General features: G+C 48.6%; 1 protein-coding gene across 3 annotated transcripts in view; it reads left to right on the top strand.

The window, feature by feature from the left end:
- The window catches only part of MAP4K5 (mitogen-activated protein kinase kinase kinase kinase 5), a 92,956-nt gene extending 80,069 nt beyond the window's left edge, over positions 1 to 12,887 (top strand). For 2 of the 3 annotated variants that reach the window (XM_081191718.1, XM_081191717.1), the window contains 7 exons: positions 2,903 to 3,006; positions 4,213 to 4,390; positions 5,402 to 5,470; positions 6,674 to 6,766; positions 8,497 to 8,567; positions 10,419 to 10,474; positions 11,116 to 12,887. In XM_081191718.1, the coding sequence (XP_081047844.1) occupies positions 2,903 to 3,006; positions 4,213 to 4,390; positions 5,402 to 5,470; positions 6,674 to 6,766; positions 8,497 to 8,567; positions 10,419 to 10,474; positions 11,116 to 11,203 (659 nt within the window). In that variant the 3' untranslated portion in view covers positions 11,204 to 12,887. The remainder of the gene's footprint in view (positions 1 to 2,902; positions 3,007 to 4,212; positions 4,391 to 5,401; positions 5,471 to 6,673; positions 6,767 to 8,496; positions 8,568 to 10,418; positions 10,475 to 11,115) is intronic. The other variant, XR_014007557.1, reaches the window with a different exon arrangement.
- The last annotated feature ends 611 nt before the right edge of the window (positions 12,888 to 13,498 follow it).

Genomic DNA, 13,498 nt, shown 5'->3' with positions numbered 1-13,498 from the left:
GTAAAAAAAAGAAATGCAAACAGATCCAATCTTCATCCAGCATCCCTTCCTCCTGGTCCTGGGTTTTGTCAGTCCTTATTATCCCATCGATCTAGCGCATTAACCTGGCAACCTTATATCCGAGGCTCTCAAGTCTCTTCCATGTCCCTTCTGCAGCTCTTCTTCATATTTGTAACTGTATTTTCCCTTGTCTCCTGCTCGTGGTAACTCCAGCTTGGCAATATTTTTGACCCTTCTCGACAGATCAGCCCCTTTTCCATATTCAACACTACATTCCATGTGGTATTTAAAAACATGTTTCAAAAACCCTCCAAAATTAAGAGCCCCCACCAGCCCAAACATCTCACGGCCCATTGCCAGATTTGAAAAGTCCAAACATCCCAGCATAGGGGGGTCAATCCAGCCCCCCATTTCCAGGCCAAACCAAACTTTTTCTTTCCAAATCTGGCTTTTTCCAAGTTCATTTGTCAAATCCGAAAGCTCATATTCCTGTTGGGCCTTTCTGTCAAGACACACTCCTGATTTAATTCCTGGGTGGGCTTCACATATTTTCCCACTGCCTGTTCAAAATTTCTAGTCGAAGTCGCCATCAAATTCATCTTCTCATGTAACTATTCCAGTAGGGCATTTGTTTTATAGAAAGCACACCACAGAGCTTCTGAATACATTGTCCTGCAAGTTCAAATGTATATTCCCACGATTGTAATCTGTAACAGCTGCCGGCTCCCTGGAATTGGTTACAGTTTCACAGTCTCCCTCTAAGGGGAAAACTTCTATTTGTTCTTGCAACAAAGTTTTCCTTTTTGAGATATTTTGTCAATATTTGTTGCTTTAAAATGTGAAGGGAAACAGTGGAATCACTATGTTTCTCTTCTTTTACCTATCTGTCAAAAACGTTTGTCTCTGGTCAATGAGCTTCAAACGTCAGTCCTGACACCCCGCTCCAGGATCAGGACGGTGGAAAGTTACTTTACTTTAAACTCACTTTAAACAGTCCGAAAAAGATCCCCCTTCTTCTCCTGCTGTCGAAGGGGGGTTCCACAATTTTAAATGATGAAATCCAATCCTTTAAAAGTGATTTTCTGAGTTCTAGTTTAAATTGTCTTTGCTTTATTCTGTCTACAAAAGAACGGAAGGCTGACTTCCTGTTTAGACCTTCCCATTCAGTACCAAATTGAGATAATTTTTTTAATCCTATTCCTTTCTGCTCGCAAGTCCTTATTTAAGATCCAGTTGTTCAAAGTTTAAGTACTCATGGGTGCTTATTTTAGAGTCAAAATTGTCCCAGGAAAAAGGCAGCGCTCTCCGGCAACGGCTATGCGGCTTCGCTCCACGGAAATAGTAGTTGACTCACAGCACCGCGCCACTTCCCCCTCTTCACTTCGGAGCCCGTTAGTGGGTTCCGTTGCAAGTTGGGGGGGCGCTAAAGGTGCCCTCCGAGTCCCATGGTCACAGGCTTCATCCGCCTGTGATTTTTAAAAGGGTCCCCGCTTCGCCGTAGCGGAGAAGACCCGTTTCATGCGGAGCTAGTCCCTCCAGTTCAGAGGGAGTCCGCCATTGCCAATGGCGCCACCCCGGAAGTCTCCCTCCCAAGTTTGTTACCTGCTTATATCCCACCTTCCTTCCATCCCGGAACCCAAAGCAACATATATGTATTTTGATATGTGTTCAGACCCCTGGGCTTGTGGGGTGCCTCAGGGTTCCGTCCTCTCCCCTGTGGTTTTTAACATCTACATGCAGCCGCTGGGAGAGATCATCAGGGGGTTTGGGTTGGGTGTTCATCAATGTGTGGATGATACCCAGCTCTACCTCTGTTTTAAATCACAACCAGTGAAGGCGGTGAAGGTCCTGTGTGAGTGTCTGGAGGCGGTTGGAGGATGGATGGCGGCTAACAGATTGAGGTTGAATCCTGACAAGATAGAAGTACTGTTCTTGGGGGACAGGAGGCGGGCTAGTGTGGAGGATTCCCTGGTCCTGAATGGGGTAACTGTGCCCCTGAAGGACCAGGTGCGCAGCCTGGGAGTCATTTTGGACTCACAGCTGTCCATGGAGGCGCAGGTCAATTCTGTGTCCAGGGCAGCTGTTTATCAGCTCCATCTGGTACGCAGGCTGAGACCCTCCCTGCCCGCAGACTGTCTCGCCAGAGTGGTGCATGCTCTGGTTATCTCCCGCTTGGACTACTGCAATGCGCTCTACCTGGGGCTACCTTTGAAGGTGACTCGGAAACTGCAATTAATCTAGAATGCGGCGGCTAAACTGGTGACTGGGAGCAGCTGCCAAGACCATATAACACCGGTCTTGAAAGACCTACATTGGCTCCCAGTACTTTTCCAAGCACAATTCAGAGTGTTGGTGTTGACCTTTAAAGCCCTAAATGGCCTCGGTCCAGTATACCTGAAGGAGCATCTCCACCCCCATCATTCTGCCCGGACACTGAGGTTCAGTGCTGAGGGCCTTCTGGTGGTTCCCTCACTGCGAGAAGCCAAGTTACAGGGAACCAGGCAGAAGGCCTTCTCGGTAGTGGCGCCCGCCCTGTGAAACGCCCTCCCATCAGATGTCAAAGAAATAAACAACTGTTTTACTTTTAAAAGACAACTGAAGGCAGCCCTGTTTAGGGAAGTTTTTAATGTCTGATGCTGTATTGTTTTTAATATTCAGTTGGAAGACGCCCAGAGTGACTGGGGAAACCCAGCCAGATGGGCGGGGTATAAATAATAAATTATTATTATTATTGATACCAAGTAGTATGCAGAAGATTGGGGTGGGGGGTCAGCGCGATTGAGCTGGCCTGTCAAAGCAGAGCCGGCCAAGTGAGTTCTGCTCCCAGCTCTCCCACTGCTGGAACTGACTCAGCCCTAACCCTTTGGGGTTGTTCCTCTGCTTTTGTTTTCTTCCTCTGCAGTGAGAAATCCCTATACAGGCCACAAATACCTCTGTGGAGCGTTGCAGCTGGGGATCGTTTTGCTTCAGTGGTATGAACCGATGCAGAAGTTCATGTTAATAAAGGTGCGTGAGGCTGTTTTTTGCGCGACTTCGTGGTGGTGTTTCATGGGAATGCGTCCGCTGAGGGTGGAACTTAAAGGCTTTCGTGCAAGACGTTAAGCCGTTTCAGATCTGGAGTGGGAGTCGCATCTGCCGTCAGTTAACTTCTGTGCTTGGTTCAGGGTTGATCAGAGCCCTAATAGACCGCTTTGAAGGGGCAGCCAAGACTTGAGGGGCAGGGAGGACCCCTTCACCATTGACCCCTGTCCTGGGGGATACCAAGTCCCTCCCTGCAGCTCATCATCACACTGTCTCCAACTCCAGCATTTAGAGTAGCAGATGAAGGGCTCCTTTTCAGGAGAACCTTTTGAAAGTGATCCTGAGTCTTCTATACCTGTATATTTTTATTTTGACGTTGCTTTTGTTCATTTGCATTGCAAGGGGGGTTGGACTAGATCAGGGTTTCCCAAACTTGGGTCACCAGCAGTTTTGAGACTACAACTCCCATCATCCCTAGCTAGCAGGACCACTGGTCAGGGATGATGTGAAGTGTAGTCTGGAGACCCAAGTTTGGGAAACTCTGGACCCTTTGGCTTCCTCCCATCTCTGAAATTCTGATTCTATAGTGATTTTAATTTACCGTATTTATCTGTGTATAAGATGCCCCCAATGTATAAGATGACTCCTATTTTTTTTAACCCAAAATTAAGAAATTAGGTTGTTTAGCTTTTTTGGGGGGAGGTCACTTTTGCCAATTGTTCACACGCCTGCCTGCCACTGCCAATCGCTTGCCACAGCCACTGCCGATCACACACCTTGCTGCAGCTGCCAGTTGTCTGCCTAATTGCCACAACCACAGCCAATCACCAGCAGGCCTTGCCACACCCACCAATCACCCTCCCAGTCGCTGCTGCCAATCTCCTGTTTGCTGCTGCCATTAATCACACGTCCCCCCTCTGCATTCACTATCCATGTATAAGACGACACCCAATTTTTGCCTAATTTTTTTAAAATAGCAAAAAGCATCGTCTTATACACAGAAAAATACGGTACTTAAACAAAATGCTGTTGAGGCTGGTCATTGTTTACAGGGTGAGATCTAAATGTTAAAAATAATTTAGATGTCCGCTCCGTAAGAAGCCAAATCTCAGAACAGGCTGGTTGCTGTTCAGTCTCTTCTTTACTTTCATTTTGGTGGCCTGGTTGTTTCTTTCCCCCTGCCCCTTCCAGCACTTTGATTTCCCGCTGCCCACCCCCCTGAACGTCTTCGAAATGCTGGTGATCCCAGAGCAGGAGTACCCCATGGTGTGCGTGGCGATAAGCAAGGGAGTCGAACCAAACCAGGTCGTCCAGTTTGAGACGATTAACCTGAACTCTGCTTCTTCGTGGTTTACAGAAACTGGTGCAGGTGAGACTTCAGTTTACTATAAGAGACGATATGAGTTACTCACAGCAAAAGTGGGGAAGTGCCAGAGGTTGGAGGGGCCACGTTCTGCTCAGAGGAGGGTTCTGTCACCTGGCAAGCCTGGGGGGGGGGCAGCAGAAGAGGTGGCATTATAGCGTGGATAATAATAATAATAAATTTTTATTTATACCCCGCCCTCCCCAGCCAAGACCGAGCTCAGGGTGGCTAACAACCAATAATAAAAACAAGTTGATTAAAATACAATGTAAAAGAATTAAGATACAACATTAAAACAATTAGGGAGCAATCTCTTCATAGGAGGAGAAAGGAAAAAGAAAGAGGGGGAGGGAATCAAACTGATTCTGAGCCAAAGGCCAGGCGGAACAACTCTGTCTTACAGGCCCTGCGGAAAGAGATCAGATCCCGCAGGGCCCTGGTCTCAAGAGACAGAGCATTCCACCAGGCCGGAGCCAGTGTTGAGAAGGCCCTGGCTCTGGTTGAAGCCAATCTAACTTCCTTAGGGCCTGGGACCACCAGGGTGTTGCTATTTATGGACCTTGAGGCTCTCTGTGGGGCATACCGGGAGAGGCGGTCCCGTAGGTACGAGGGTCCTAGGCCGTGAAGGGCTTTAAAGGTCAAAAGCAGCACCTTAAATCTGACCCTGTACTCCACCGGGAGCCAGTGCAGCTGGAAAAACACTGGTTGAATATGCTCCCGTGGCAGAGACCCCGTGAGGAGCCTCGCTGCAGCATTCTGCACCCGCCGGAGTTTCTGGGACAGCTTCAAGGGCAGCCCCGCGTAGAGCGAATTACAGTAGTCAAGCCTGGAGGTGACAGTCACATGGATCACTGTGGCCAGGGCAGGGCAGGAAAGGTAAGGGACCAACTGCTTGATGCGGCAAAGGTGGAAAAATGATGGCGAGAGCAGATAGAGATGATTCATGGGTTTGAGGAAGAGTTGCATCAGTGGCCTGGATGCAAATGGTTTCTCTCTCTTCTTCTCCCCTCTATCAAGGTTGCCAACAGCTCGATGCCATCCACGTCACCCAGTTGGAGAGGGACACAGTTCTTGTCTGCTTGGACAGTAAGTAGCAGGAGCTAGAGCCTGCTTGCTTTTTTTCCTTTTCTTTTTTGAGCTCCGAGGCAGAAAGCAATAGAAAAAGAGGAGGGGACAAAAACAGAATAAACACAGTAAAACATAATAATAAGCTAGCTAGGGGTGATGGGAGTTGTAGTTCAACAAGATCTGGGGACCCACAGGTTGAGAAAGGCTGTTTTATGGCAGATGAAGATGATGGATTTTTTGGAGCTGGCCGACCTGACTGGAAGAGTCTGCGACCAGAAGGAGGAGGAGTACCAGGAAGAATGGATGGAATTTAAAGACTATTTAGCTAAATATGTTAAGATGACTTAATTGGAAAAGCTTGCAAGTATTAGATAGGCTTAGGATTTAAATATGTAAGGAGAGGATTTAAGATGTTTAAAGCTAATTGAGAAAGAATGAAAGATGTTAAGTGATCAAGTTAATTTATTGAGAAATTTGATTTTGGAATACTGTTAAAATGATATATAATGAAATTCAACCAAGGGGATTTGAGGAAGTCACTTAATAATGTTACAAAGATTGATTTAATTACAAATAGGATGTGTGTGTTTGTTTGCTTGTTTGTTTGTTTGTTTTAAATTTTTGGAAAATCAATAAAAAATTGGGGGGGGGGAGAAAGGCTGTTTTAGAACAAGGCAGCCTAAAAGCAGCATTTAAGGTAAAAATCAGTTTAAAGCAGCAGTAGAATTACACATTAAAACTCTATATAGATCAGTTCCTCATACACATAGTTTATTAACATTCCTGTGTTAGTATTATGGTGGTGGTGGTGATTTTGCACTCTGTCGCTGTGCTTCTCCCGCGGCAGCCATTGCATGTATTGTGGGCTGAGTGGCTGCTGCCGTGGGCCCTGGCTCTTCCTGCTTCCATATACAGTGGTACCTCAGGTTACATACGCTTCAAGTTACATACGCTTCAGGTTACAGACTCCGCTAACCCAGAAATAGTGTTTCAGGTTAAGAACTTTGCTTCAGGATGAGAACAGAAATCGTGCTCCGGCGGCGCGGCAGCAGCAGGAGGCTCCATTAGCTAAAGTGGTGCTTCAGGTTAAGAACAGTTTCAGGTTAAGAACAGACCTCCAGAACGAATTAAGTACGTAACCAGAGGTACCACTGTATTTGTTGGGACAGCCTCTGAGCTGACCCAGCAATCCCGATTTGGCTCTCGTTTCTCCCTTTTAAGGATTTGTGAAAATTGTGAATCTGCATGGGAAACTGAAGTCGAGCAAGAAGCTGGCCTCCGAACTAAGCTTTGATTTCTGCATTGAATCTGTAGGTGAGCAGAGACCGCCTTCGCCATCGTTTATTGTCTCCAAAGTGCATGCTGTATGTTAACTCGGAGGTGGGGGTCCCTTTTCAAGCCGAGGGCCACATTCCCTTCTGGGCAACCTTCCAGGAGCCAAATGCCAGCAGTGGGTGGGGCCAGGTACAAAGGGAGGCGGGAAAACACATGTGAATTCCCTCTTTGTCCTCCACCAGAAGTTTTGTCAAGAGTTCAAGGATGCATTCTAGCCAGGCAAAAATCCTCAAGGAGGTTGCCAAGCTGTGGCCGGTGAGAATGTGTGGCCTCGAGAGAGTCTTGGGGGCCAGGTAAAGAAGCCTGGAGGCCCCAAATTCCTGCGGTAGATCGCATGCAGCCCCACAGACTCAGAGTCTGCAAGACAGGAAGATGTTGGAAGGAAAGCCCATAATGACATTCCTCAAATGCCTGGGAGGCTTCCTTGGTGAGAACCAGCCATTGTTATGGCGGGAATGTTCCCCCTGATGGCATGTTTGGGCTCCTGAGTGCTCCGAGTGTGTGATCAGTGTCCCTCATTGGCTGGAGGCTGGTGGGAGTTGAGGGGGCAGCCCGACTGTTGCCATGACCCACTGACCTTGGAGGCTTGCGGTGGAGGCTGCAGACAGAGTTCTCTAGCCAGGGTTACAGCTGCAACCCAGAAGCCAGGGCTCTGTGCTGGCGTTGAAAAATCAAGAGGCAACCATTGGGCAATGCCTTGGCAGACACTTCCTGTTGGTCCTGCCAAAGACCAGCTGTCTCCAAGACATGTCTCTGGACTCCTTCACACCATTTAATGGACCTCACACTCGGCATGTGGGGAGAGCAAGTAGGTCTCCCCTGGAATCCCCTCCCTCAGCAAGACCACCCCGTAAAACAGCCCTGATTGGCCTTGTGTCTTGAGGCAGCGGTGGCCACCAGCCTGGATGGCTTTCAGAGGATTGGACACATTCAGGTTGGAGAAGACCATGCATGGCTTTTAGCCCCGATGGCTGTGCTCTGCCTGCAGACTTGGAGGCAGCAATGCTTGTGAATACCAGTTGCAGGAGGTATTCAGGACAGGAGGACAGGACAGTGTTGCTTTTTGTGCTCAGGTCCTGCTTGCCGGTTTCCCATTGAGACATCTGGCCAGCCACTCTGAGAACAGGATGCTGGACTAGATGGGCCCAGGGGCCTGATCCAGAAGGGCTGCTCTTCTTCTTCTTCTTCTTCTTCTTGTCGTTTAGTCGTGTCCGCCTCTTCGTGACCCCCTGGACCAGAGCACACCAGGCACTCCTGTCTTCCACTGCCTCCCGCAGTTGGGTCAGACTCATGCTGGTCTCTTCGAGAACACTGTCCAACCATCTCGTCCTCTGTCGTCCCCTTCTCCTTGTGCCCTCCATCTCTCCCAACATCAGGGTCTTTTCCAGGGAGTCTTCTCTTCTCATGAGGTGGCCAAAGTCTTGGAGCCTCAGCTTCAGGATCTGTCCTTCCAGTGAGCCCTCAGGGCTGATTTCCTTCAGAATGGAGAGGTTTGATCTTCTTGCAGGAGTCTCCTCCAGCACCAGAATTCAAAAGCATCCATTCTTCGGCGATCAGCCTTCTTTATGGTCCAGCTCTCACTTCCATACATCACTGCTGGGAAAACCATGGCTTTAACTATACGGACCTCTGTCGGCAAGGTGATGTCTCTGCTTTTTAAGATGCTGTCTAGTTTTTCTCATTCTTACCTTTTTGCATCTCTCCCACAGTGTGCCTTCAAGACAGTGTTCTAGCCTTCTGGAAGCATGGGATGCAAGGGAAAAGCTTTAAGTCTGACGAAGTAAGTTTTGGGCTTGGGGGGGGGCCTTGTTTTCCCAGCCTTGCTGCCCTCCGTGGAAGGAACTTGGTTGCTCTACTGAGAGAGGAACGCCCCTTCTCAGGGAAAGCCAGAGAGGGGAGGGGAGCCCTTGTGGCTCTGTCCTGGTGAAGGATCATAGTTGGCCCACGTTCGGTTAGAAGAATATTGGGTGCCAGGTGAGGGGAGCCTTCTCTGGCCAAGATCCTGCAGAGCAACAGACAGTCAGAGTAGAAGGACAATTGGCCTGACCTGGTGTGAGATGGCTTCTTGTGGGGGTGCCTGATGATCGTCTTCCGGAGCAACTACTCTATTCCGAACTTAAAAATGGAAAGCGTCATGCTGGTGGTCAACAAAAGGTTTATAGACTGTCTCAAGGCAAATCTAAAAGATGTAGTATAAACACTAACAATTGGGAAACACTGGCCTGTGAGCGCTCCAGTTGGAGAACAGCCTTCCCAAAGGTGTCATGGGCTTTGAAGACACTCGAACTCAGGACGCAAGGGAGAAACGTGCTAAGAGGAAGGCACGCTTGGCAAACCCTCACCGTGATCAACTCTCGCCCAGAAACCAGTGTCCCCACTGTGGAAGGACGTGTGTATCCAGAATTGGCCTCCACAGTCACCTACGGACTCACTGTTAAGACCGTGTTTATGGAAGACAATCTTACTTGGCTATGAGGGATCGCCAGAGAAGAAGACATTCTCAAGTATAGCGACTTAAGGGTGGAGGGGCATCGGCAGTCAGGTTTGTAGCCCCCAGAACACATCACAGCTATGAAGTCATAACAAGCCTTGGTCATTCCCACCACCATGGAGATAATAACAGAATCAGGGAATTGTAGAGTTGCAAGGTACTCCCAAGGGTCATCTAGTTGAACCCCCAAATAAAAGCGTATGAAGTTGTACAAACGCACTATACAAAGTTGTTGTGAAGTTTATCACGATGATGTAAAGTGCTATTTATTATTATTATTATTACTCACAGTTGGTTTATATTGTTTTAGCCTTCTAACTCTTGTGTAAGGCTTGCCATAATGGCACAAACAACGGGCTCAAGGTTCTCACTTCATTATGGGAGGTACCATTGCCCAGTGGCGTAACACCTTCCTAGGGGCATTGTTTGCTGTCTTTGTGCTGAGTCAGGCCATTGGTCCGCCTAGTTCAATATTGTCGACACTGACTGGCAGCGGTCTTCCTGGGTTTGAGGCAGGGGTCGTCCCCAGCCTCCCCCCAGGGTAGCAGCACATAAGCATTCCTATCTAGCCCATTTGGAGAGTGGGAAGCATGATATGCACACATTAACTCAGTGATAAACCTAAGAATAACCCTGCAAGGCAGGCCAGGATAATAACAGCTTGCCTAAGGCCACAATGAGTCTGGTTGAAGTGAGATTTGAATTTGGGCTTCCCAGCGGGCATGAGAATCCTGCCCTTGGGCCACTACACTGTCGTACAAATTAAATTTAAGATATAACAAATAGCAATGCAACAATAATGTACCGGTATATGGATAGATTTCTGTTGTGGCCTTTAGCACTGAGTGCTGTTGCACTCTGTTCCAGCGCAGAGGCGAGGAAAGAGTGCCTGGGCCTGACACCCATTCCCAGGTGGATGGTGTCGGACTCCATCTCCCTTGACCCCACCCGGCGTGGCCCAGAAGTCAGGAATGGTGGGAGCTGGAGCCCAGCAGCATTGAACCATGGTTCAGTAAGCAGCGAAGGTTGCTTCTGAACTAACTTGCTGTGCATTTTGTCAACAGTGACCGGACTATTTGACTCAACCCTCCTCCGCAGTCTTAGCTGGCTCAAGTGTCCCTTTCTCTGCCCCTTTTGCAGGTAACCCAGGAGATCTCAGACGAAACTCGGGTGTTCCGTTTGCTGGGCTCCGACAGGTGAGCTGAGAAGATTTTGACACACTCCACAAATCTTATATTTAGATTTCCAGTCTTTCTGCATTAGAAAACTTCATGGCCATGTTCTTAAAAGAGGTGCCTTTTCCCATGTCATGGGATGCATCCAGCAAGACGCCCCCTTGTAGCATGTTAAATAATAATAATAATAATAATAATAATAATAATAATAATAATAATAATAATAATAATTACAATGGTACCTCCAGTTGCGAACAGCATCCGTTCTGGAGGTCCGGCTGCATCCCAAGGTATTTGCAACCAGTGGATGGCTTTTACGCATGCGCATGGCGTGGTTTAGCGCTTCTGCTCATGCGCATGGTGCATAGAGTGCTTCTGCGCATGTGCGTGCAGCAAAACCTGGAAAAATACTTCCGGGTTTGCCGCATTCGCATCCTGAAGTTCACGTAATCAGAGGGTTACATAAGCGGAGGTACAACTGTATTATTATTATTAAGTCCAATGTTGCATTACAGCTCCCAGCGCCCACGGTGGCTGGTGGCAGTGGGAGTTGTCGCCCCAACATCTGCAGGGTGCCAGGCTGGGAGAGGCTGTGATGCCAGGGCCCCAGGGTGCCCACTTGCAGGGAGGGCTAACTTGCTTGTTCCTCCTTCCCCTCACAGGGTGGTGGTGCTGGAGAGCAGGCCGACCGACAACCCAACGGCCCACAGCAATCTCTACATTTTGGCCGGCCACGAAAACAGTTACTAGGCAACCGAAACCCGACTCGGAACTGCCAGCCAAGGAATACGTCACATAAGGAAGCAGCCCTCAAGGAAATGCTATCCAAGCCGGACTCTCCCTCCCTCCCTCTTGCTCTCTCTCTCTCTCTGTTTCTCCCTCCCTCTCCCTTTGCTCTACTGTGTCAATATCCAAACGGACCCATTTTTTTAGGAACGAGAGCCAAACGTCGCCTGGGCGTCTTGCAGCTGGGAAGCAGCTGATCTGTCACTTGCCACTGTGTGGTTGGTTATGTTGAGTTTGCTTAATAAAAGCTACGAGGTTAATAAGCCACTCTGCTTCGTTAGGCCCGGGGGGGGGGGGAGATCCCAAATGCGTTCACGGTGCCATGCGGTTCTCGACGCAGACTTCTTTTGTCTTCCGGTTAAAATACCAAGGCTGCCGCTGCCTTCCAACCTTGTGGCAACGCCAACTTTTGACTGCTGGTGGCTGAGATTGAAATCAGGAACATTGAGGCTGGCAGGGAAGGCGGGTGCACTTTGGGGACACCCCCCATGGGGAAGACTTCCTACGCAAAGCCCCTCTGGAACTTCTCCAAATGATCCGCTTTCAAGAGGTCATCAGCATTCCCGGGATATCGTGGGTTTTCTGTTTTTTAACGCAACTGTTCTCTGTGGGTTTGTAAAATAGACTATTTAATCCTTATTTATTAATCTGCTGCTAGGGTCGTGTGATGTATCCTAACTTCTAGCACATGAAGGTTGCAGAGCAGCTTTTGGGGGGGTTGAGGGAGGGGGGCTCCCCCCCCGTCTTTATACAATTGTACAAAGAACCTGGTATTCATTTCACCCTTTTTGCCTCTTAGATGAAGCCCGTCGTCTGAGGGAGGTGTTTATATATAGATAAATATATATATATATATAGGGGGACGCAGGGTGGGAGGAAAGACCTTTTGGCTATTCTTGCAGAAATGCTGTTTTGTACAAGAGTCTTTTGTAGGAGTTTTTGCTCGTGGGATTTGTCGCCAGAGGGAGCGTGTGGCAGAAATGCAAAGCCGTATCTCCGTGAGGAATCAAGGATCCCTAGATTGGCCGGAAAGATAGATTGTGTGTTAGAGAGAGTGTGTGTGAGGGGAGCACACAGGTGTGTCATCACGAGCTCCTGAGAATGTACGGAGAAAAAGAGATGAAAGCTCATCCAGGTCTTGTGGATCCCTGGATCCCCACCCAATGGTTCAGGCCAGGTGAGACAGAGGTGGTAAGGCCGATTCCAGAGGCCCCCTGGTCCTTGCAGCTGGGTCCCTGGTGCGAATCATCCCTTTCCCTGGAAACATCCCCCTTTCTGTCACGATAGATGCCAAACTGGGAGCGCAGGAAGCCACTGACTGGGTGAGCCTTTCTAAAACTGCTTTCAGGGGAGAGCTCTTTTTAACGCTTCACGGACACGTATTTTATTTATACTGTGCCAGAGGAGAAAATGCCGTGCCTGGAAGAAAGGAACTAGATTTCCCCCGGACTGGGCGAGTTTCGAAAGGGTCTGTTTTTTTAAAAAAAAAAATCCCAGTGGTATAGTATAAATATATATATAAGACGCAGTATTGTCTAATAAATCTTGGGGAATATCCTTTGTTCCATTATCCCTTTCTCGAGGCTCTCATCCATGTTTCTCCTCCCCGCCCCCCTTTCATCCATTAAAGTATCCCTTTTGCTCCTGATTTTTGCCTGCTTTCATTCATTACGTTTTAGTGGCTCTGCAGAGGAACACGGGGGGGGGGGCATGGCTCTCTCAGCAGAGCAACTGCCTTGCATGCAGGAGGTCCCAGGTGGGGGTCTCTGGTGTCTCCAGGTGGGGCTGGGGGTGTCGTCCGAAATTCTGGAGAGCCACTGCCAGTCTGTGTAGCTAATAATGAGTTAGGCGGACGAGTGGCTTGGCTTGGTACAAGGCAGCTATGTTTACTAGGTAACCATTCTGCACTTCCTGCTAATTTGGTAACGATTTGGATTCCTCCCTCCCCATAAGGAAAAGCTACCACTTCAGGGATATTACATCTTTCCAGGGCTTCGTAGAACTGTAGATTTGGAAAGGGACCCCAAGGGGCATCTAGTCCAACCCTCCCGCAGTGCAAGAATATGCAGCTGTCCCATACGGGGATCGAACCTGAAACCTTGACCTTGTCAGCTCCACACTCTAGCCAGCTGAGCTATCCAGGCACAATATACCATTGATGGGAAGGCGTGGTTCATTCCCCAGCTAGCAGGGCAACTGGGATGTCCGAGCACTGCTCTCCAGATGTTTCAGACTAGTAATAGTCATTTATTATTTGTA

Source organism: Podarcis bocagei (genome assembly GCF_964188305.1).
Source record: "Podarcis bocagei genome assembly, chromosome: 1".
NCBI lineage: Eukaryota > Metazoa > Chordata > Lepidosauria > Squamata > Lacertidae > Podarcis > Podarcis bocagei.
Note: the sequence above shows the minus strand (reverse complement) of the source record. Positions and strands in the feature narration are given on the sequence as shown.